At 29.9% G+C, this 26732-nt stretch overlaps 1 protein-coding gene across 1 annotated transcript in view; it reads left to right on the top strand.

Annotated features, from left to right (window-relative positions):
- LOC142235306 (uncharacterized) overlaps positions 1-26732 on the top strand; it is a 60837-nt gene that overhangs the window by 20000 nt on the left and 14105 nt on the right. The window contains exons 4-7 of the mRNA XM_075306561.1: positions 11519-11550; positions 17900-18079; positions 18138-18198; positions 19259-20187. Of these exons, the coding sequence (XP_075162676.1) occupies positions 11519-11550; positions 17900-18079; positions 18138-18198; positions 19259-20187 (1202 nt within the window). The remainder of the gene's footprint in view (positions 1-11518; positions 11551-17899; positions 18080-18137; positions 18199-19258; positions 20188-26732) is intronic.

The raw sequence follows: 26732 nt of genomic DNA, 5'->3' as shown, positions 1-26732 counted from the left end.
ATTGATGTAGGTCGGATGGTATTGCCAATGGGCCTTATCGGTCCACTTTTACGTATAGCCCCCATAATGGACCCCCAAATTTGGCTTGCCGATCCTCTAAGAGAAGCAAAATTCATCCGATCCGGCTCAAATTTGATACATGGTGTTAGTATATAGTCTCTAACAACCATGTAAAAATTGGTTCACATCGGTCCATAATTATATATAGCCCCCATATAAACCGATCCCCCGATTTGGCTCGCGAGGCCTATAAGAGAAGCAAATTTCATCCGATCCGGCTGAAATTTGGTACATGGTGTAAGTATATGGTCTCTAACATCCATGCAAAAATTGGTCCACATCGGTCCATAATTATATATAGCCCCCATATAAACGGACCCCCAAATTTGGCTTGCGAGGCCTCTAAGAGAAGCAAATTTCATCCGATCCGGCTGAAATTTGGTACATGATGTTAGTATATGGTCTCTAACAACTATGCAAAAATTGGTCCACATCGGTCTATAATTATATATAGCCCCCATATAAACCGATCCCCAAATTTGACATCCGGAGCCCCTTGGAAGAGCAAAATTCATCTGATTCGGTTGAAATTTGGTACGTGGTGTTAATATATGGTCTCAAACACCAATGCAAAAATTGGTCGAAATCGGTCCATAATTATATATAGCCCCTATATAAACCGATCCTCCGATTTGACCTCCGGTGCCTTTTGGAGAAGCAAAATTCTTCCGATCTGGTTGGTATATGATATTTTACAATCATGCCAAAAGTGTTCCATATCAGTCCATAATCAGATATAGCCCACATATAAACCGATCACGAGATTTGGTTTTGGAGCCACTTGGAGGAGCAAATTTCATCCGAGTCAGTTGAAATTTGGTACATTGTGCCGCTAACAACCATGCCTAACTAGGCCCATATCGGTCTATAGTTATATATAGCCCTCAGATAAATCGATCCCCAATCATACAAAAATTGGTCCCTATAAGTTCATAATTGTATATAGCCCACATATAAGCGACCCCCATATTTCAATTCTAACTCTCTACGTACCGTGCAAAAGTCCATATCGATTCGTAATTATTTGTAGACTTACCTATACATACCTTTTTTGTCTAATATATACCACGTAAGGACTAACTCACAATTTAGAAAACGATGTTAATAAGTTTTAAGATGCCACAACCCAATTAATTCGATTTTGGATGACAGTTTCTACGCAATCCATGGAGGAGGGTACATAAGATTCGGCCTGGCCAAACTTACGGCCGTATATACTTGTTTTGTTGTAAAAATGGTACAGGGTACCTTTGATACGGCTCGACTGAACATAGCATCGCATTTATATGTAGCGTATTGCAAATATTTATCTCAAGGTAATCACGACGAAAAAAAGTTGGGAGCATGTAAATGAAATCTGTGCTGATGATAAGCCATCATCATTCTCTTTGACATTGGAGAAAAAAAAACGAATGATAGGAAAAATTTTATTCGTGCCGATGCACATTGGGCCAAATGACCGAACTCTCACGCATAAAATCAATTTTTGAACTTGTGAAAATTAAATATTTGGTGGTACGAAAAAGTTGACAACACATTACGAAAAACAAATCCAAAATGGTAAAACAATATGGCAACCCGTTTGGCCGTCTCAGGCCGACGAAGTGGCAACTCTTTGCCATTGATTTTTTTCTTGAATTCATAGTTTAGCAAGGTGCTTTAGAGATTTTGCTGGTAAAAAAAGTGTTTAAAGTTATAAACTTAATTTAAAATGTAAAATTTAAGTCAAAGTATGTACTTTTAGTAAAAATTAACAGCGATGGTAAATATTGTTTGGTCGTTTAAGAAAAATGTGTGACAAAAAGCATATTTTTTCTTTGATAAATATAATGTATGTCCCATGTTTTCTGGAGTAGAACTTACTATATTGGAACGTATTGGTTGAGTTTTATACTGCGTTAGAAAGGTTGAGATGTTGTCTTTCTTGCAAACATAAATTTGTCTGCTTATAAGTGCTAATGAAGCTACCCTATTATAATTATTGCGTTACAATCAAAACGCAGAAATTATTAAGTATGGGATAGAAAACAACTCCCAGTGCTGCAATAATAAGGCAAAAACATTAAAAAGTGATAAGTCTACCATCAAGAAAAAAGTAAAATAATTGTGCAGGGAAATAGAATGAAGTAGCGTTACTTTGTTTAGTAGAAACATCTGGACAAAACAATGGTAACGAATGAGAAATTTAGGTAAATCTGTAATATCTACCGTATCATTTATAATAGGTATATAAAATAAAATGTCGTCCTGGGTGTCTTACTGTAACTGATTCGTCGACACAAGTTAAGTTACAAAATATGCTTAATCATAAAGCTAATATTTACATATAGACTTACATATAGCAGAGTGTCAAGGTAGTGACACGTACAGAAGTAATATGATCACTTCAAACATGTTTCAAGAACAAAATGTTATTTTTGGACTGGGAACGCAAAAACGGTATCTGAACATTTTTTAACGAATATGTTCCCATCAAACCTCTGCAACGAATACACAAGCGAATACTTCAAGCACACGACACACAATTCGAGTAGTAACTTCAGTGTCCATTTCTCAAACGAGTGAAATAGAAACCTTGCACATTGTGAACCAAAACAAATAGAACCCAGTAAAGCAAGCACCCAACAATGTTTTGAAGTATTCGAATGTAATCGGAATTCCAAATGCATTCGTTTTATAATTTCCATTTCTGTGTAGATGAAGTTATTTCGTTTTCTCAACTATAATAGTATGCTACACACACATACACACCATTCCTATTTTGTTTATTGTTGGCACATACAATAAAAAGCACAGACCCGCTCACAGCCTGCATTCATTGACTTCTGCCAATCAACTGATCGACGATTGTGTTTGGCTTTTGTTTGATAGTTACTTCGTGTCTCATACGAAGTTTCGTCGTTGCTAATGCAAAGCAGGGATGGAAAATGCAGTACTATAGTACTTTTTTCAATACTTTTTCACCCCGGTCAGTACCGTAGTACCCCCGCGAAGGATTTAGTACCTTTTGTGTAGACATTTTTGAGTCGTTATCAGATTTATGGTACAATAGCTTTGACAAAATATTTTAATATTTTGAGAAAGTCTTTATCAACCTTATTTGCTAATAGCCTTTTACAAATATGGCAAAACAGACATGTTCATGTGGGAAGAAAATCTCGATTTTGTAAAAGACATAGTCAAAAACAGGATTTTATTGAACTTCAAGAATGTTTTAGTCGAAAAAAGAATGCGATTCTATATTATCAATTTTTTATTTTGGTAGAAAATGTTGTCAAAATTTTATTTCTATATAGAATTTTTGCAAAATTTTATTTTTATAGAAAATTTTGTCAAAATTTTATTTCAATTGAAAATTTTGTAAACATTTTATTTCTATAGGAAATTTTTGCAAATTTTATTTCTATAGAAAAAATTTTGCAAATTTTTTTTTCTGTAGATTTTTTTTTGCAAAATTTTATTTCTATTGAAAATTTTTGCAAAATTTTATTTATATAGAAAATTTTGTCAAAATTTTATTTTCTTTAAAATTCAGTCTCTTGACAATAATCTTCGAGTGAAATTTTTGTTGAAATTTAGTAAAAAGTACCTTTCCGCTCAAAAAATACCTTTTTTGTACTTCCTTAAAAATTGTATTTTCCATCCCTGATGCAAAGTATTCTATCTTCACTAAAAATGTTTTGATTTACTCGTATCGTGACGATTACTTCAAAACCAAAATATTGAAAAGAACTGTAAAACGGTTCCTTTTGAATGTTATGGCTCTGCAATGCTTGACACTGTAATCGCTTTACAGTGGTTTTGTTTTATTCATTAATCGAAGTATTCGTGGAGTGTATTGCCTTCACTAGAACATCGATTACTTCGAATAGGCTTGTGCAGGCCTTTGGTTCCCATTTCAACATAGTGTTGCAGAAATAATGGTATTTGAAACTTTTAGCTAAAATGAGCGATTGAATTAAACTAAAATTGCTGAAATCATATACACTTTACGGCAGCGATCAAGATGGAGTAACAGTGAGCATCAGTTCTAATCTAGATTTTCAGTTTCCAATGTTACTACATATTGAAATATTTGATTTGGTGTATGATAAATGTGGTTGAGATACATCCTCCATTAGAAAGTGGGCGTGGCAGTGGCCGGATCGGTCCGAAATGTTGATCATACTTTATTCTCATCCCCAGTGGTACATGTACAAAAATTTAGAGCTCTAAGCGCTTCCTTTGGGTTGAAATACGCCCTTCATTTTAAAGTGGGCGTGGCAATGGGCGGATCGTTCCAAATTTTTTATCATAATTTATTCCCATCCCCAGTGGTACATGTACAAAATTTCAGAGCTCTAGGCGCTTCCTTTGGGTTGAAATAGGCCTCCATTTTAAAGTGGGCGTGGCAGTGGGCGGATCGGTCCAAAATTTTAATCGTACTTTATTCTCATCCCCAGTGGTATATGTACAAAATTTCAGAGCTCTGGGTGTTTCCGTTGATTTAATGCGTCAAAAACCTGTCATTTGGCCCACTGTGCGATGGTGTCAGAATTTAAATGTGCGAACTATGCCTATTCAATCTGAAACTTTCAATTTATCTTAATGATAAAGTAACTAACTAACTAAGGCTCGGAAAAATGATATGTTCGTAACTTCCAGAAATATCCCACCACATATGGAGCACATTTTCAAAAAAAGTGGCAATCGTTCTCAGTAAGAAACGAGTCTAGACATGTGTATGTTCGGCCTGGACTGATTCTAAATCTAAATATTTGGTACATTGCTTATAAGAAGGTGACATTTAAGCAAAGTTCTTTGTGTTTGTACACTAGATTCTGGTCTATGATTCGATTTGCTTCCAAAGAAAAATTGTCCAATGCAAAGAATATGGCCTAAAGTCTAAAATTTCGATTGGAAGCAAAGAATTATTTTGGTGGTTGTGGTTAGGAATCCTAACCAAATCAAATCAAATAGAATCCTAACTTAGGATTCCATTTGATCGAACTTTCGGTCGTATTTACATTTATTTATGTGATTTAATATAAAGCATAATTTTAGGCGTAATCGATAATAAAGCTAAGAAAGCTTATTTCCAATGATATGTGATATTACACTTTTGTTTCCATTTTACTTTTGGTGCAGTTATGAAAATATTATAAAAATAAACCCTAATATTTCAAATATCTTTAAAAAGATCCCATATCTCAAAGATAAATTTTCGCTTTTCAAGTATAGTCCAATATGTTACCGTCGGAAATCGATTTACTAGAGATTGAATGCCATGCAATGACTTTGAGATGGCGGTATGGTGTTTATTCTTTCAGCATTTGTTGTTTTTGTCAAAAGTTTTAACTATAGAAAATTTATGAAAATTATTTTCAAATTTTATTTCTATAGAAAATTTTGTCAACATTTTATTTCTATAGAAAATATTGTCAAAATTTTATTTCCATTGAAAATTTTCTCAAAATTTTATTTCTATAGAAAATTTTCCCAAAATTTTATTTCTTTAGAAATTTTTGTCAAAATTGTATTTCTATAGGAAATTTTGTTAAAATCCAGTAGATAAATTTTCGCTTTACAAGTATATCCCAATATATTACCGTCGGAAATCGATTTACTAGAGATTGAATGCCATGCAATAATCTTCAGGTGGCCGTATGATACCTTCTTTATTTTTTTAAGTATTTGTTTTTTGTTTTGCATACACGCAAAAAAATAATTCTTTCCTCCCAAATGAAATTTTAGACAAACAAAGTTCGTTTCTCATTTGCTTTTCTCTGTAAGGAAGTGTATTTGGAAGAAAAGTATATACTTTTTGTGATAAACGTTTATTCTTTTCCAGGATGTAAAAACAATTTCATAAAGAAAAACTCAAAAAAAATTATTTCTTGCTAATTGCATTTTCCCTTACATCTTTCTAACATCCACGAGGTTTTTAGTTCTTAACACCTTTTCCTGTAATACCAACAATGTAGAAGAAATTATACGATTTTTAAATTTTTAAAATTTTTTTACCTTTCGCCTGGACGGAGAATCGAACCGCGGACCATGCACTTTGTAAGCCAACACACTAACCACTGAGCTATGTACCTGTTATGGTCATCAATAGATAAATATCCATATAAGTTATATTTATATAGCATAGCTTGCGGCGCCCACGAACCGAATAAACAAAGTTTATTTAACAGAAACAAATATTTTGTTTGGCACCGTGGAGCAGTGGTTGCTACGTCCGACTTGCATGCCAAGGGTCGTGGGTTCGACCCCTGCTTCGACCAAAGTTTTTTTTTTTTTTTGTACATATATTCCAGATATGTTCGGAAGATTCCGAAAAAATGTTCAACATTACATTGTAGTATATAAATTTTGAACTGTAAAATGTGTCTTATTAAAGGCCTAAAGTCAGAAAAGAACAGTGTTTGATATAAAACAAATGGACTGTGTTGTTGTTTCAAAAATAACTTTTTTTATTGAAAAAATAAAAATTTTGTAACAAACGAATTTTTTTGGTGATAAAAGTTTAAAATTTTCGAAGCAATTCAAAAAACTCTAACAAAAGAAAAACGTTTTCGGTACACGTTTTCCAAACGTTTTTTTTCTTTGCGTGTATACACTCTGAGATTTCTTCCAAACACCAAATTTCTGATCTAAACTGTTTGTGGTTAGGATGCGATTTGATTGAATTTGTGGCCGTATTTACATTTATTTATTAATTTTTTCCCTTTTTAATATAAAGCATAATTTTAGGCGTAATCAATGATATAGCTAATAAAGGTTTATTTCCACCGGAAGACGTCAGTACATAGAAAAAAATTCTTTACTGAAAAACTAAATTTTAGACTAACAAAGTTTTGTTTTGTTGTTGAAATTGTTGTTTTTTTTCGCAATTCGTTGGGAACCAACGAGGCAACGGTTATCACAAGTTGTATCTTTAATGGGACAACTTAATCAGCAAAAAACATAATTCGTGACTCTAAAATTTCGTTTCGAAAAAAAGAGTTTTTTTTTGTATAATAAGTTTTCCAATAATTTTAGAATACGCAGGAAAAAAAAACATTCTTAACCCTTATATTATGTTGGGGTCATTTGATAACCCACATCGTATTTTTCATCAGCGCATTTCTTGCAGTTGGAATATAATTAAAGGTTCTTACTACTCAGCAAGAATTCGGTACATGTCAACAATTTATGCACTGACTAGTAAGAACTTTTATTTATTTTCCAACAGTAAGAAATGTGCTGATGAAAAATTCGATGTGGGTCATCAAATGACCCCAACATAATATAAGGGTTAAAAAGCAAACAAGTTAAGATTAGAGACAATTATTCTATCGCTTGTCATAAATGCATGTATATTTGCTCATAAAGAAAAAATATTATATGAAAGGGGAATTCCAAAAATTTCGTTCCGAAGGCAAGTATTTTTTCTTTGGGTGTATATACGACTTTTTTTATTGTCTTCAACAGATTGTCATTGAAATCTCTACACAGAAAAAAATATTTTATTTCTATAGAAAATTTTGTCAAAATTTTATTTCTATAGAAAATTTTGTCAAAATTTTATTTCTATAGAAAATTATGTCAAAATTTTATTTCTATAGAAAATTTTGTCAAAATTTTCATTCTATATAGTTTTTTTTTTTTTTTGTCAAAATTGTATTGTATTGTATATTTTATTCTATTTTTAAAGGCATACGTATGAACAGAGGTAACCAAAAAGAGAGATGAGTTTTCCAAATTTAGAAAAAGTAAAAAAAAACACACCCTCAAAAAAATCGCTTCTTTAACATATGTTCCAAACATATTTTGCAGGAAGCAAATATATTATTGGATACTGCCGAAACATTAATATGTTTGTTTTATGTGAAGCATTTTGAGCCCAAAAATAGTATATGCTTGGAAGATTTTTCCCCAAAGAAGATTGTGCTCATTCCCTCGCATAATTTTCACTTCCACGAAATTTTTTAGTTCTTGTCACCTTTTTCTATAACACAAATAATGTTGAAGAAATTATTCACTTTTATAAATTTTTTAAATTTTACCTTTCGCCTGCACGGAGAATCGAACCGAGGACCATACAGTTTGTAAGCCAGCACACTATCCACTGGGCTACGTAGCTGTTATAGTCACCAGTAGATAATTATCGTTATAAGTTATATTTATATAGCATAGTTTGCAGCGCCCACGAGCCCATGCAAACATAACATTATTTAACAGAAACATACATTTTGTTTGCCACGTGGAGCAGTGGTTAGCATGTCTGCCTTGCATGCAAAGGGTCGTGGGTTCAATCCCTACTCCGACCGAACACTTTTTTTCTTTAATTTACCCATTTATATTTATACTATATTCATTAGCGTAGCTAGACAATTTTCCTAGGGGGGGCTATAGCCCCCCTAGCTAAAAATTTATATTTCAATTAATGTTTTATTTCATAAAAATTAATTTAAAAAAATTAGACATCAAAATAACTCGAAAATTAATTTATAATAAAGCAAGTAAAAGTAGTTCCACACATTTCCCAGCAAAAAAATTTGGAAGTTCTTCCAAAGACACAACTTTAAAAGCACTTCCAGAAGATGTACTCCCAATGATGTTCTTTATTTTAACTACTCAGGAAGTTCTTTAAATTCAATTTTTTATAACTGGGTTTTTTCATACTTTTAATGGGAAATTTTAACTTTTTTGTTTCAAATACCTTAAAAACGAAGTAAGAATTCATAATATGGTACAAATAATTTGAATTTTGTCAAAAAAATTCTAAATCCAATCTGAAAAACTTGTGAGTTTTTAAAAATATTTGAGGTCAAACGTTTCCGACAAGCATTAGAATCCATTAAAAATTATTTATTTGACAAAATATAACAGAATTTTTTAATTTACATTCAAAACATTGAATTCGGATCACACCTAAAGAAGTGATGCAAATTCAGTGCAACGGCTGTTGAAATGGAGGACTTCCGTCCTATGACAAGCCCATGTTAAATTCATCCCTTCTTCGCCAATTGTGCACCACTTCCGGATCCAAAAAGATCATTTTCATTACTTTTTTGGCGACGCTTTTTTGGCTGGGCTTGTTTATTTTTTATAAAAATGGAAAATCGTAAATAGGTTTTCAAATTCTGGGGGGGGGGCTAAAATTTTTCTGGGGGGGGTCTAAGCCCCCTCCCCAGAGGCCTTCCTACGCTTATGACTATATTAAATTTTTATAATGAAACTTCGAAATGTGGTTTATTAAAGTTTTATAGTCAGTAACAGTGCTTGATATAAACGAAATTGACTGATATTTGGATAAAATATTATTTTTTTTTATTGTAAAAATAACAATTTTGTAACAAAAACTGTTGGAAGGAATTCAAAAACTCGTAACAAAAGAAGAACGTGGAGTCGAGTATAAACATACATAAATAATTTTATAATATAAACATAAATTTATTTAGGCGTGAACAGTTTTTTACTAGCATTTAACACCATCGCTCTAAAATTCCTTTTATTTTTCTTTAATAATTCATTTTTAAAGAAAATAAACTTTTTAAATTGTTTTAGCTGCAAAACTCGAACTTATATTTGAAGATGTCAGTCAACTCCTCGTGGACTATTTATTAATAAGGAGGAACTAAACTTTGTTTTTATACATTTTACTGTGTAATTTTTCACTATTTCCTCCTTATTTTATTTTACTGTTCCAACTCTAGAAAGAGTATAGTGCCCTTTCGTTATTTTTATGAAGACCCCTGATTTCTTTTAACGAAAAATTGTGCCCATAATGCCAAAATGATAAACAAAACACATGTCCACACATACATAAAATGCTGCTCTCAAGACGAAAACATATGCTGTTTGTTTTTCAAATGTCTATTCTCTTGGTACCGAATGTCTATACTCTTTATTCAAATTAAATAATATTTAGACTTAAGCATATCAAATTTTTGGCCTGATCATAAAACAGTTTTCCGAAACAACATACAAGCGGTTTCACAGAAATTGTTGTCTTTTGATTCTTTCGCTGTGTTATGTTGATATCTTTCGTCAACTCTCCCGGTTTCCATCTCTATTTCTTTCTCTATACTCTGTCGCTTTGAATAAAATATCACAACATATGTATGTTTAGTCGAAATTTGTAAATTTATATATGTTTACATTCACACATATGATTTTTATGAAACATTCATGCCCCAAACATAATATATTCTAACATATTAGCATAGATGTCCCAAACATTTATTGTTAGTTTAGGAACATTACATGTTTGCACTTAAATATATTGTGTTTCAAAATTGTGCCCGAAACACCTTTTGGTTATATCGGAACTTATGAAAAACATATTTTTCTAACAGTGCAGGCAAGGGACCTCTTTCTCCAACACGAAAAGTCGATTAGTCGATTTTAAAAAATATCAAAATTCTATATTGGTTGATTTTTGATATTTTTGAAAATCGTCAATAAATATTTTAAGGGTTAGAAAATATTTAATATAATATAGAAGAACTAATTCACTCAATCTTCCCTTAGTAACATATATAGATAACAAATAAAAATGTCAATTGTCCAATAATATACCAATTAGAGAAAACAAAAACAATTTTAATACTCATTCTCTATTTACAAATATGAGTTCCGCGTGATCGATTTTAAATCATTTTTCATACTAAAAACAGAAAATGAGAAAATATATATAATTTGTACTCGTAATCTCATCGCAAAACATCAAACGGAGATAAGATGATAAATGTGAGAAACTAGCCATCAATCCATCATAGACTTGTAATAACCTCTAAATTGTATATATCAGCAAGGGTAAATGCCAGAAGGGGTCGACAATGTGATACCCTACACCTAAACTTTGATAAAATGTTCTACACACAAAAAAAATTTTTTTGATTTCAATCACGAAAATCGCGGATTCAATCATTTTTTTAATTGAAATGTCTTCAATCACGAAAATGATAGTATCAATCACCCATTTTGATTGAAAACCAACACGATTTTCAATTAAAAATTTAATTGACTTTTGTCACGGAATCAATTAATTGTGTGATTGAATCAATTAAAAACGTGATTGATTTTTAACATAAAATTCAATCACAGTTTTAATTGAATCAATTAACATTTTAATTAATTTCGCGACAAAAAATCAATCAACTATTTGATTCATTCAATTAAATAATTAATTGAAATTGGCTATAAATTTCGATCAAAAAATTTATATATTGCGACCCCAAAATCGTATTTAGTTTTATTTGAAATAAAAGAAAATATGTGTTTCTTATAAAACATATTCAATATTTTATTATTTTTTGAATTATGTTATAGACAAATAAATTTGGTTCTTGTTATTTGTGTTTTATTCTAACATAACTTACTAATACAATTACTATCAATAACAACTATAGGGTGAAAAAATAAATTATATAAATCATTATCTTCCTTATAATAATAACCATGTTAGCATGTTCCTTATAATATGTAGGTGCGCCTTGATTTCCAATAATTCAGCAGCCTGTAAGCTAAATTAGAATAATTTGAATTTAATTTTGTTCAATTAAAAATTAATTTTGTTAAACATTACCTCCATAGAATATCAAGTTCAATTCATAGTTCCAGGTTACAGATTTATAATCTTCTTTTGTAGTTGTAGTCTTTTAGCATAAAAAGATGTATTAAGGAGCTCGGTAATTTAATTTTAGTAACAATTCCTTTCCAAAATCCACACATTGAAATCGTCTATTAAAATTTGAATCAATGAAAGACAAAAATAATGGGAAAACAATGTAGTATTTGGTATTATATTGATGATACTTTGTAAATTCTGGAAATAGAAAAAAATATAAATGGAAAATACATATTTTTATTATTTTCGGATATTTTTCATATTTTTAAATCCAAAAGAAAGAACTTTTTTACCATTACATAATTAAGCTCATTAGTTTATATATCAGATATACCGCTCTCTACTTGGGTTCAAACTGAAAAAGGCATGTAAAGCAAAAATGCAATTTAATGCCAACGCCACTTCCCAACTTCAAGGTGAATCTTCCAACAAACCCATACCGCTCTTGGTTTTAAGAAAACTAAGAGTGAAAAAAATTTATAATTTTAAAAGATCAAGACGGTACCCACTTTTTTGTTGCAAACATATTCCTATATATTTGATAAAATGATGGAGTTGATGGGATTGATTGGTCAATTTCACAAAATAAAATTGGTCACTAAAAGAAATGAATAAAAAAAATATATTATTTTAGTCCGTTTAATGTAAACAGGCTTCAATGGAAACCCGTATTCACATTTCACAATTTCTTACCTTCAATAAACGTAGATTGTTTTCCATTTTTTACAATACCACAAAACACAAACACAGGTAATTTCAAATGCGTTCTCTCATATATTTTTTTAAACCTTTACCACGTGGTCGTTTGTTGTTGCACACTTTATTTATTTCAACCCTTTGCTGTGATTTGTTGTTGTGTTCAAAATATTTATGCACACATATTGAATGCAGCAGACAGAATGTCGCCAATCATGTTTTTCAATTTACGCGAAAAACAAAAAACCAACCGTTCGTTACGAGTTACTTCATCATACATTGTTGAATAAATACCCATTCTCTTGTTCTTTTTTCGCTCTTTCCATTGCTCAAAATTATTCAATTTCAATCACAAAGGTGATTGGATCAATCACATGTGTAATTGGAAACGGAAAAAATTTCAATCACGTTTGTAATTGAAAATTATTTTCGAATTGATTAACAAATTGATTGAATCAATTAATATTTTAATTGGAAACGTAACAAATATCAATCATTTTTTTAATTGGGTTTTATTCGGATTTGATTAAATAATTAATTGAATCAATTAACATATTAATTGAATCCGTTTCCAAATTCAATTAAGTGCTTAATTGAAAAAATTTTGGTGATAATTTTTTGTGTGTATAGAAATTTTTAATAGAAATAAAAATTTCAGAAAATTTTTTAATAGAAATAAAATTGTCAAAAAATTTTTTAATAGAAATTCAGAAAAATTTTTAATAGAAATAAAATTTTCAGAAAAATTTTTAATAGAAAAAAAATTTTTATGGAAACAAAATTTTGACAAAATTTTCTATAGAAATAAAATTGTCAGAAAATTAATATAAATAAAATTTTCAGAAAAATTTTTAATAGAAAATATTTTGAGAAAATTTTCTATAGAAACAAAATTTTGAGAAAATTTTCTATAGAAATAAAATGTAGACAAAATTTTCTATAGAAATAAAATTGTCAGAAAATTTTTTAATAGAAATAAAATTTTCAGAAAAATTTTTAATAGAAATAAAATTTTCAGAAAAAAATTTAATAGAAATAAAATTTTCAGAAATTTTTTTAATAGAAATAAAATTTTGAGAAAACTTTCTATAGAAACAAAATGTTGACAAAATTTACTATAGAAATAAAATTTTGACAAAATTTTGTATAGAAATAAAATGTAGACAAGATTTTCTATAACAACAAAATTTTGACAAAAATTTCTATAGAAATAATATTTTGACGAAGTTTTCTATAGAAATAAAATTTTAACAAAGTTTTCAATAGAAATAAAATCTGGACACAATTTTCTATAGCAATCAAATTTTAACAAAGTTTTCTATAAAAATGAAATTTTGACAAAATTATCTTAGAAATAAAATTTTGATAAAATTTTCTTAGGAACAAAATATTGGTCAAATTTTCTTAGTAAAAACAAGTATATACAGTAGTAAGTTCGGCCGGGCCGAATCTTAAATATCCATCACCATGAATCAAATCTAACAGTTTACCCTTCGTCGTGGCGGGTTACTTGATAATATATAGAATTTCAGGGGATTTGATGACAGATATTCTCCCAAGCAGATCAGTTTAACCACCACGTTTTCCGAAGATAAATTTAAAGATTCTATCTATGACGACTAGATCAGATTCTGGATTTATAAGAAACAATTTTGTTTGAGTTTTAGAGAAATCATAAACATATCGTGTAAATGATGAAATAAAGTCTTGATTTGAAATCTTAAATCTGTAGATTTTTAACGCCATTATTTAAATGATAACGAGGAGTAAAATCTGTACATTTTACTTTTAGTTTCAAGCAATTTTTATGATCAGTGCTCCTGCTGTACCCTCAAGAAGTGAAATCGGTGGATCGATCAATGTCTTACATAATGGACCGGTAAAAATAAATGCGATACAAATTTGTGAGGGTTCAAAATACCAGTATATTCACATTTTCAGGCAAAGTGGATAAAAACTAAAGATTCTATATCAGTCCAAGAAATAAATTCGGGAGGTAGGTCTATATGGGGGCTATACCAAAACATGGACCAATATTCACAATTTTCGACACACCTCTTAATGTTCCTCAAATACCTCCAGAATTCCAATTTCAGACAAATTCGGTAAAAACTACGAATTCTTGAAGCCCAAATCGGGCGATCAGTCTATAAGGGAGCTATACTTTATCGTTCTAAAATACCTATAGATTTCTAATTTCTGGTAAATTGGATAAAAACTACGGATTCTAGAAACCCAAGAAGTATATTTGGGAGATCGGTCTATATGGGGGCTACACCGAAACATGAACCGATACTCCCCATTTTCGACACACCTATTTGTGTTCTTAAAATAGCTCTAGATTTTCAATTTCAAGCAAATCGGATAAAAAATACAGTTTATAGACGCCCAAGAAGTAAAATCCGGAAATCGGTCTACATGAAGGCTATACCAAAAAATGGACCGATAGGCACGGTTTTTATAAGCCCAAGAAGTAAAGTGTGGAGATCGGTTTATATGGGGAGCCACCGTGGTGCAATGGTTAGCATGCCCGCCTTGCATACACAAGGTCGTGGGTTCGATTCCTGCTACGACCGAACACCAAACAGTTTTTCAGCGGTGGATTATCCCACCTCAGTAATGCTGGTGAAATTTCTGAGGGTTTCAAAGTTCTCTAAGTGGTTTCACTGGAATGTGCAACGCCGTTCGGACTCGGCTATAAAAAGGGGGTCCCTTGTCATTGAATCGGGCAGCACTCAGTGATAAGAGAGAAGTTCACCACTATGGTATCACAAAGGACTGAATAGTCTAAGTGAGCCTGATACATCTTCGAACTTGACCTGTCTGCAAACAAAACACGAATCTGTGCCAAATTTCAGGACGATAGCGTCATTATTGAAGGCTGTAGCGTGATTATACTGACAGACGGACATGCTTATATCGTCTTAGAATTTTGCCCTGATCACGAATATATATACTTTGTTTAGTTGGAAATCGATATTTCGATGTGTTACAAACGGAATGACAAACTTATTATACCCCCATCACCATACTATGGTGGTGGGTAAAAAACTTTTGGTAACATTTTCTTAGAAACGAAATTTAAAAAAAAAATTCTAGAAAATAAAATTTTGACAAAATTTTCTATAGAAATAAAATTTTGATAAAATATTCTATAGAAATAAAATTTTGACAAAGTTTTCTATAGAAATAAAATTTTGACAAAATTTTCTATAGAAACTAAATTTTGAAAAAATTTCTATAGAAATAAAATTTTGAAAAAAAAAATTTAATAGAAATAAAATTTTGAAAAAAAAATTTTAATAGAAATAAAATTGTAACAAAATTTTCTATAGCATTAAAAACTTTGACAAAATTTTCTATAGAAATAAAATTTTGACAAAATTTTGTATTAAATAAAATTTTGACAAAATTTCTATAGGAATAAAATTTTAACAAAATTCTATAGAAATAAAATTTTGCAAAAATTTTCAATAGAAATAAAATTTTACAAAAATTTTCTATAGAAATAAAATATTGCAAAAAATTTCTATAGAAATAAAATGTTGGCAAAATTTTCTATAGAAATAAAATAATAAAAATAAAATTTTAACAAAATGTTCTATAGAAATAAAATTTTACAAAAATTTTCTATAGAAATAAAATATTGCAAAAATTTTCTATAGAAATAAAAAAATTTTCTATATAAATAAAACTTTGACAAAATTTTCTATAGAAATAAAATTTTGACAAAATTTTGTATAAAATAAAATGTTCACAAAATTTCTATAGGAATAAAATTTTAACAAAATGTTCTATAGAAATAAAATTTTGACAAAATTTTCTATAGAAATAAAATTTTGCAAAAATTTTCTATAGAAATAAAATTTTGACAAAATTTTCTATAGAAATAAACTATTGCAAAAATTTTCTATAGAAATAAAATTTTGACAAAGTTTTCTATAGAAATAAAATTTTGAAAAAATTTTCTATAGAAATAAAATTTTGACAAAATTTTCTATAGAAATAAACTATTGCAAAAATTTTCTATAGAAATAAAATTTTGACAAAGTTTTCTATAGAAATAAAATTTTGAAAAAATTTTCTATAGAAATAAAATTTTGACAAAATTTTCTATAGAAATAAAATTTTGAAAAAATTTTCTATAGAAATAAAATTTTGACAAAATTTTCTATAGAAATAAAATATTGCAAAAAATTTCTATAGAAATAAAATGTTGGCAAAATTTTCTATAGAAATAAAATATTGCAAAAATTTTCTATAGAAATAAAATTTTGAAAAAATTTTCTATAGAAATAAAATTTGATTATTAATTTTGTTCGGCTTGAGGTCATAGAAACAATCGATTATTGATTTGTTTTAATATTTATTTCCAATATTTCGGTTAGTGCCACTAACCATCTTCTGGGATTTTGTATCTACATAAATTACAAAAATTAAATTACTTTTAATGTTCACAAATCACAATATTATTTTAGATATAATATATTGAAAATAACTAACGTGAGTTCGTGTGATGCTGTTCGTTCTGCAAGCCACCGTACACTAAGCTTCGTTTGTATCGATGCTTGTTTATGATGTGTCGATACATTCTCGCGCATTCTTCCGTGTCTTTTTTGAAATTCATTCTCTTGTCAGGAGAGAGATCTATTATATTAAGCATCTCAAGAGTGTATCTACGCCTATGATTATTCTCTTGAGCAAGTATCTCGACGTCTGTGAAGTTGGGCTTGTGTCCTGTTGTTGCACAGTGAGCTGCAAGTGCTGTTTTTTGCTCTACTGATTTGTCTACAGCTTTAAGGTCTGATTTATGCGACGAAAGTCTTGTCTTAAGTTTGGTCATTGTAGTGCCAACATATGCCATTGGGCATATGTTGGACTTGTCTCCATTACATTTAATTTTGTACACTATGTTACTCCTGTCCTCATTCTTTATTTTTGACTTTGTGTTGCTGAATAATTCCTTTACTGTTCTCGATGTGCGTGAAGCAATTTGAATCTTGTCCTTGTTATATACGTCCGATTTGAAAAAACGCTCTGAGAATCCTTCAACGTAAGTCATGGGTTTGTATGACTTATCCTTATTATGGTCCGGCTCTTCAATAGTCTTAGTTTTAATGTTTTCGTCAAGTGTTTTATTTTTAACGCGATTTATTAGTCTGCTTATTATTCTATTTGGAAAATCGTTTGTGGTCAATATTTGTCTTATCTTTATTTCATTCTCCTTGTGGAATTCTGCATCACTTATCCTTAAGATTCGATCTATAAAATTGATTGCTGTCATATGGATTATACTTTTATTGTGTTTTGAATTATAATTTATTAGTCGTCCAGTTGCTGTTGGTTTTTGATACCAATTCAGCCTCAAACAATTATCATCTCTCAGTATGTTACAGTCTAAATATGGTAGCTTGTTATCCTTCTCTAACTCCATTGTAAATTGTATTTGGCTGTGGAATGAGTTTAATGCGTCAAGAGTACTTTCCACGTCGGTTTTCTTTACTATCGCAAATATGTCGTCCACATATTTTGTTATAATTCGAGGTTTCGGTATCTTGCTTAAGGACACGTCTAGTAGCTCTTCCATGATGATGTCAGCAATTATTGGAGATGCTGGAGATCCCATTGGCATTCCTTTCAATTGTTCATATGTCTTATCTTCATATTTGAAGTACCTACTGTCTTTGATACAAAATAGTGCTAGTTCCTTGAAAATATCACGAGGTATTTTTGTATAATTTTTGATTAAGTCCCATTTCTTCTCAATCATTGCAATGGCTAGGTTTACCGGTATACTGGGAAACAGTGATACAACATCAAACGATATCAGGATTTCATCATCTGTTAGCCTTACATTCTTAATCCTCGTTTTAAAGTCAATCGCGTCTTTTACATTGTATTTTGAATCTTTGGTGACGTTCTTTAAGATACTAGATATATATCTGCACATCTTATACGATGGTGCATTGATCGATGAGCAAATTGGTCTCAATGGTGTTCCTTCCTTGTGTACCTTCGGAAGGCCGTAAATCCTTGGGGCTATAGCAGTTTTATTCGTCAATTTATTCTTTTCCTCGATGCTGATTAAGTTTTCTTTATATAATTTTTCCACTAATTTATTATTCTTGGTTTGAAATTTCGATGTTGGATCAATTTTTAACCGTTTGTAACTACACATGTCGTGTATTATCGCATGCATTTTGGATTTGTATTCTTTGCTGTCCATAGCAACAGTTTTTCCACCTTTATCCGCACTTAATATTAAAACATCCTTGTTGTCTTTCAAATATTTCTTCGTTTGAGCCACTGTACCTAGTATAAATTTATCTCTTTTGTTTACGTTTGTCTTGTGTAAATGGTCATCTATCAGTGTTGTGAACTTTGTTCTTGCTATTTCTTGCTCTTCTTTGTCATCTGTAGTTCTCACCAAGTCTTCTCCTTCTGCGATGATTTTCAGTAGAGGAAATTGAGCTCTCGTCAAAGGGAGCGAATACTTCGGGCCTAGTGAGAGAAGCCACTGCACATTTGTTGGTATGTGTTTGTTCGTTGTATTTACAAACCATTGCTCGTTGAACTTTATGTTGATCTCTTTGTTGTGCTGTTGTAGTAGATTCTCAAATTTCTTTCTGTGTGTGGTTTTGTTTTTGTTGATTTGACTGTTGAAAAGAGAAAGTTCGCTGTCGATAAATAGTTTTAGATCCTCATTGATCAAGAGGTCTCTCAATTGAGTATGTATTGATGTAATTTTCTCACTATTGAGCTTGATTTGTTTGTGTTTTTCTTGTATTAGAAGCTTCAAAATTTTTAAGTGAAAATTGTAGTTATGATTTGCTAATGTTTTTTCTACATTTGGCGCGATTTTGTTGTTGCTGTCTGTAAATATATCATATATGTGTTTGGTAGTATTGACAATAAAGTTAGGGATAATGCCGCTTTCTCTGCATTTTATCAGAAAAGTCACAGAAACCTAGCCATTGCAATGATTGAGAAGAAATGGGACTTAATCAAAAATTATACAAAAATACCTCGTGATATTTTCAAGGAACTAGCACTATTTTGTATCAAAGACAGTAGGTACTTCAAATATGAAGATAAGACATATGAACAATTGAAAGGAATGCCAATGGGATCTCCAGCATCTCCAATAATTGCTGACATCATCATGGAAGAGCTACTAGACGTGTCCTTAAGCAAGATACCGAAACCTCGAATTATAACAAAATATGTGGACGACATATTTGCGATAGTAAAGAAAACCGACGTGGAAAGTACTCTTGACGCATTAAACTCATTCCACAGCCAAATACAATTTACAATGGAGTTAGAGAAGGATAACAAGCTACCATATTTAGACTGTAACATACTGAGAGATGATAATTGTTTGAGGCTGAATTGGTATCAAAAACCAACAGCAACTGGACGACTAATAAATTATAATTCAAAACACAATAAAAGTATAATCCATATGACAGCAATCAATTTTATAGATCGAATCTTAAGGATAAGTGATGCAGAATTCCACAAGGAGAATGAAATAAAGATAAGACAAATATTGACCACAAACGATTTTCCAAATAGAATAATAAGCAGACTAATAAATCGCGTTAAAAATAAAACACTTGACGAAAACATTAAAACTAAGACTATTGAAGAGCCGGACCATAATAAGGATAAGTCATACAAACCCATGACTTACGTTGAAGGATTCTCAGAGCGTTTTTTCAAATCGGACGTATATAACAAGGACAAGATTCAAATTGCTTCACGCACATCGAGAACAGTAAAGGAATTATTCAGCAACACAAAGTCAAAAATAAAGAATGAGGACAGGAGTAACATAGTGTACAAAATTAAATGTAATGGAGACAAGTCCAACATATGCCCAATGGCATATGTTGGCACTACAATGACCAAACTTAAGACAAGACTTTCGTCGCATAAATCAGACCTTAAAGCTGTAGACAAATCAGTAGAGCAAAAAACAGCACTTGCAGCTCACTGTGCAACAACAGGACACAAGCCCAACTTCACAGACGTCGAGATACTTGCTCAAGAGAATAATCATAGGCGTAGATACACTCTTGAGATGCTTAATATAATAGATCTCTCTCCTGACAAGAGAATGAATTTCAAAAAAGACACGGAAGAATGCGCGAGAATGTATCGACACATCATAAACAAGCATCGATACAAACGAAGCTTAGTGTACGGTGGCTTGCAGAACGAACAGCATCACACGAACTCACGTTAGTTATTTTCAATATATTATATCTAAAATAATATTGTGATTTGTGAACATTAAAAGTAATTTAATTTTTGTAATTTATGTAGATACAAAATCCCAGAAGATGGTTAGTGGCACTAACCGAAATATTGGAAATAAATATTAAAACAAATCAATAATCGATTGTTTCTATGACCTCAAGCCGAACAAAATTAATAATCAGAATAAACATAAAATAGGTCAACAACACTCAAAAATATTTTTAAGAAATAAAATTTTGATAAAATTTTCTATAGAAATAAAAATTTTGGTAAAATTTTTTATAGAACTAAAAATTTTGCAAAACTTTTTTATAGAATTAAAATTTTGAAAACATTTTCTATAGAAAAAAAAAAATAAACAAAATTTTCTATAGAAATAAAATTTTGACAAAATTTTTGTAGAAAATACAACTTTTAAATTTTCTATAGAACTAAAAATTTTGCAAAACTTTTTATAGAATTAAAATTTTGACAACATTTTCTATAGAAAAAAAATTTAAACAAAATTTTCTATAGAAATAAAATTTTGACAAAATTTTCTATAGAAATAAAATTTTGAAAAAATTTTCTATAGAAATAAAATTTTGATAAAATTTTCTATAGAAATAAAAATTTTGGTAAAATTTTCTATAGAACTAAAAATTTTGCAAAACTTTTTTATAGAATTAAAATTTTGAAAACATTTTCTATAGAAAAAAAAAATTAAACAAAATTTTCTATAGAAATAAAATTTTGACAAAATTTTTGTAGAAAATACAACTTTTAAGAAATTTTCTACAGAAATAAATTTTTGACAAAATTTTCTATGAAACTAAATTTTGGAAAAATTTTCTATAGAAATAAAATTTTGCAAAAAAAAAATTTTAATAGAAATAAAATTGTAACAAAATTTTCTATAGCATTAAAAACTTTGACAAAATTTTCTTGAGAAATAAAATTTTGACAAAATTTTGTATTGAATAAAATTTTGAAAAAATTTTGTATTAAATAAAATTTTAACAAAATGTTCTATAGAAATAAAATTTTGACAAAATTTTCTATAGAAATAAAATTTTGCAAAAATTGTCAATAGAAATAAAATTTTGCAAAAATTTTCTATAGAAATAAAATATTGCAAAATTTTCTATAGAAATAAAATTTTTGCAAAATTTTCTATAGAAATAAAATTTTGGCAAAATTTTCTATAGAAATAAAATTTTTGCAAAATTTTCTATAGAAATAAAATTTTGGCAAAATTTTCTATAGAAATAAAATTTTGGCAAAATTTTCTATAGAAATAAAATTTTGGCAAATAAAATGATGACAAAATTTTTTTATTTTATATTTATATTTTGACAAAATTTTCTATTTTTTTAATTTGGTAGATTTTTACCGGGCATCACGCGACGTAATGCCTGACCAATAACATTCGTAATTCAATAACGTATATCACACCCTACGCACATTGTAATTTTCCAAAAAGGTATTCCCCCAATTCTAATGTTATCAAATGATTTAGCGAAATTAAAATAAATATATATACACTTAAAACTGTAAAAACAAAATAGAAACTCATTAGCGAATATTCAGTTGGTGAAATTTTTTTGATAATAAAATTTACACACTTCATCAATAATTATCTAATATAATTGTTTTTAAATATCATTTTTGAGATTAGTTTTTGTCAGGCACACAAGCGTAATAATATTTAACGTCCATTTTTTGTCGATAATATTGAGTGACTGACTCATTAGAGTGTGATGGAGGGGTCTTGCGATATCGATAAGAAAGTGACAATGTGCCAATTTCAAGTAAGAGTTTACGAAAAAACAAAACGTTTTATGGTATAAACAAATCGTCTTAATACGGACCTGAACATAGAATTTTCTTTGAACACTTATTGCGATTTCTTAATTAACCGAAAAGATTTGATTCTAAGTCCATATATGTTATGAAAAAATCAACAATTTCACTGAACACCTCATACAAGTTAATTCAAGAAAGTTAAAATTTCTAATCGTCTGATTTTTATTTCATTATGAATTTGCAAAAATTTAAAGTAGCACGAATATAAAATAAATAATACGCAAAGGGGAAGTTCTTTATCTTATCGTCTTACGGACAATTTCTTCGAACATTTGGTCAATATATATAATTTTTTAGATTTCACTCAATTATTCATTAAAATCCACTTTAGTTTGCCCCCGCAGAGATAGACAGATAATATAGAAATTTTTTTGGCAATATCGAACAAATGCTTGAGAAGTCTTCTAGTATAGAAAAATCGTAGACATACTTTTCGTATCGTAAAGATCGACGAGATAAGCTCTTCGTTTTGAAAAGTTGTGAGAGATAATATAGAAAATGTGTCGGTTATATACATTTCTTATAGAACATATTTCGGATACGAAGATTTTCGTATATAGAAGATGTCGAAGAAAAAGAAAATTTTCTAAAGAAATAAAATTTTGACGAAATTTTTCTAAAGAAATAAAATTTTGACAAAATTTTCTATAGAAATAAAATTTTGACAAATTGTCTATAGAAATAAAATTTTGACAAAATTTTCTATAGAAATAAAAAATTTTGACAAAATTTTCTATAGAAATAAAATTTTGACAAAATCTCCTTTTTTGTTTTAATTTTCTATTTTAGATTTTACTCCGCGTAATGCCCTTTTAATCTAAAACAATTAAAAAAAAATATATCAGAGATAAAATAGTAAATTTTCTGGATATATATTTTTACCATAAAAATTTTATAGGAGACAAGCTATGTTTGTAGAAAACGTGTTCGGAGACAAACTTTTCGTATAGAAAATTTTTGGAAATGTTTGTGGAGATAAAATTTTCCTATAGAAAAGTGTTGGGAAACAGACTTTTCGTATTGAAAAGTTTTCGGAGATGAGATTTCCTTATGGAAAATTTTCGGGAATAAGACTTTCCTATGGAAAACTTTTTATAGATGAAATTTTTCTATGGAAAAGTTTTCGGAGATAAGATTTTTCTATGGAAAAGTTTTCGGAGATAAGTTTTTCGTATGGAAAAGTTTTCGGAGAAAAGATTTCGTATGGCAAAGTTTTCAGGGGTAAGCTTATGTTACAGAAAAGTTGGCTAAGACATACTTTTTGTATGGAAAAGATTTTCGAATGGAAAAGATAAGCTTTGTCCTTAGAAAATTTGTCGGATACATAGTTTTCGCGGAGATAAACTTTAAGTATGGAAATGATGTGGGAGATTAGTCTTTGGTATTTATAATTTGCGGGGGCTTTATTTATATGAAAACAGTCGAAAACAAAATTGTGAGGTATGAGGGGCATGCATTGTTTAGAAATGTTTTCGGATACAAACTTTTCGTATAGAAAATTTTTGGAAATGTTATTGGAGGCAAGCTTCTAACACCGAAAAGTTGTCAGAGGAAAATGTTGGGAGACAATATTTCCGTACGGAAAATATTCGGACTTTTCGTATGGAAGCATTTTCAGAGATAAGTATTTCGTATGGAAATGTTTTCAGAGATAAGCTCATCGTAAACAAAAGTTGGGGAGTCAAAACGTTCGTATAGAAAAGTATTGGGAAACAATCTTTTAGTATGGAAACATTTTTCGGAGATAAGTTTTTCCGGTATAAAATTTTTCGGAGATAAGTTTTTCTTATGGAAACGTTAACGGAAATAAGATTTTCCTATGGAAAAGTTTTCGGAGATAAGATTTATGGAAAATTTTTCGGAGATAGGTCTTTTGTATCGAAAAGTTTCCGCAGGTAAGCTTTTCGTATGGAAAATATTTCAGAGATAAGATTTTCCTATGGAAATGTTTTTGGATATAAGATTTTTGTTTGGAAAAGTTTCCGCAGGTAAGCATTTCATATGAAAAAATATAGCATTTCGTATGACAATGTTTTCGGAGATAAGTTTTTTCTATGGAAAATATTCCGGAGGTAAAATTTTCCCATGGAAAAGTTACTGGAGATCAGATTTTCGAATGGAAAAGTTTTCGGAGATTTTCCCATGGAAAAGTTACTGGAGATAAGATTTTCGAATGCAAAACATTTCGGATGTAAGCTTTTCGTATGGAGAAATATTCGGAGATAAGTTTTTTGCATGTAAAAGTTTTCTAAGATAAGATTTTCCTATGGAAAAGTGTTCGGAGATGAGATTTTCCCATGGAAAAGTTGTTGGAGATAAGTTTTCCGTATGGAAAGTTTTCGGAGATACATTTTTCGTATGAAAAAGTTTTCGGAGATAAGTTTTCTAAGATAAGAATTTCCTATGAACAAAAATTTCGGAGATAAGAAAGTTTTCGGAGATGAGATTTTCCCATGGAAAAGTTGTTGGAGATAAATTTTCTAAGATAAGAATTTCCTATGAAGATGAGATTTTCCTACGGAAAAGATTCCGGAGATAAGATTTCCCTATGGGAAAGTTTTCGGAGATGAGATTTTCCCGTGGAAAAGTTTTTGGAGATAAGATTTTTTATGGAAAAAATTTCGGAAGTAAGCTTTTCGTATGGAAAAATTTTCGGAGATAAGTTTTTTGCATGTAAAAGTTTTCTAAGATAAGAATTTCCTATGAAAAAAAATTCGGATTTGAGATTTTACTACGGAAAAGATTCCGGAGATAAGATTTTCCTATGGAAAAGTTGTTGGAGATAAGTTTTTCGTATGGAAAGTTTTCGAAGATACATTTTTCGTATGAAAAAGTTTTCTAAGATAAAAAAGTTGTTGGAGATAAGATTTTCGAATGGAAAACATTTCGGATGTAAGCTTTTCGTGTGCAAAAGTTTTCGGATAAGAAATTTTCTTATGGAACAGTTGTTGGAGATAAGATTTTTGTATGGAAAAAATTTCGGAAGTAAGCTTTTCGTATGGAAAATTTTTCGGAAATAAGTTTTTTGCATGTAAAAGTTTTCTAAGATAAGAATTTCCTATGAAAAAAAATTCGGATTTGAGAGTTTACTACGGAAAAGATTCCGGAGATAGGATTTTCCTATCGAAAAGTTTTCGGAGATTAGATTTTCCCATGGAAAAGTTGTTGTAGATAAGTTTTTCGTATGGAAAGTTTTCGGAGATACATTTTTCGTATGAAAAAGTTTTCTAAGATAAAAAAGTTGTTGGAGATAAGATTTTCGAATGGAAAACATTTCCGATGTAAGCTTTTCGTGTGAAAAAAATTTCGGATATGAAATTTTCTTATGGACAAGTTGTTGGAGATAAGATTTTTGTATGGAAAAAATTTCGGAAGTAAGCTTCCGAAGATTCCGGAAATAAGGTTTTCCGTTTGTAAGGTTTTCGGAGAAAAGTTTTTCATATGGAAAAGATTCCGGAAATAAGATTTTCCTATGGTAAAGTTTTCGGAGATAAGTTTTTCGCATGGAAAGTTTTCGGAGATAGGTTTCTCTTATGGAAAAGTTTTCGTATGATAAGCTTTTCGTATGGAAAAGTTTTCAGAGAGAAACCTTTCGTATGGAACAGTTTTAGGAGATGAGCTTTTCCAATGGAAATGTTGTTGGAGATACGATTTTTGTATGGAAAAGATTCCGTAGGTAAGTTTTTTATATGAAAATATTTTAGATTTTCCTATGGGCAAGTTGTTGGAGATAAGATTTTCGTATGGAAGATTTCCGAATTAAGCTTTTCCTATGGGAAAGTTTTCGGAGATAAGTTTTTCGTGTGAAACAAAATTTTAGATGGGATTTTCCCATGGAAAATTTCGGAGACAGACTTTTCGTATGGCAACGTTTTCGGAGATAAGCTTTTCGTACGAAAAAAGTTTTCGGAGATATGTTTTTCGTATGGAAAAGTTTTTAGAGATCAGCCTTATCCTGAGATTATGGTGCTCGAACTTGGAAGTGAGTAATGAACCCTTATGGGCAAATTATGGAAACATTCCTATTCCAGGAAACATCCCGTTTTCAACAGAATTTTTCCTGTTTCAGTAAATTTCTCTACTGTTTCTACAAACAAATTTCTTTGGCTGTGTAGCTATTACATCATGAATATAAGCTGAGATAGCTCTAGCTTATGTTGCCTTACAATTCACTTAGTGATGATATGAACTTCGGTCGCCCCAAAATGTTATTCTAAAATATTACTCAGGCATAATTCACGTTAAACGTAAATCTCATAGCCATAAT

The sequence above is a fragment of the Haematobia irritans genome, chromosome 4 (genome assembly GCF_050003625.1).
Source record: "Haematobia irritans isolate KBUSLIRL chromosome 4, ASM5000362v1, whole genome shotgun sequence".
NCBI lineage: Eukaryota > Metazoa > Arthropoda > Insecta > Diptera > Muscidae > Haematobia > Haematobia irritans.
Note: the sequence above shows the minus strand (reverse complement) of the source record. Positions and strands in the feature narration are given on the sequence as shown.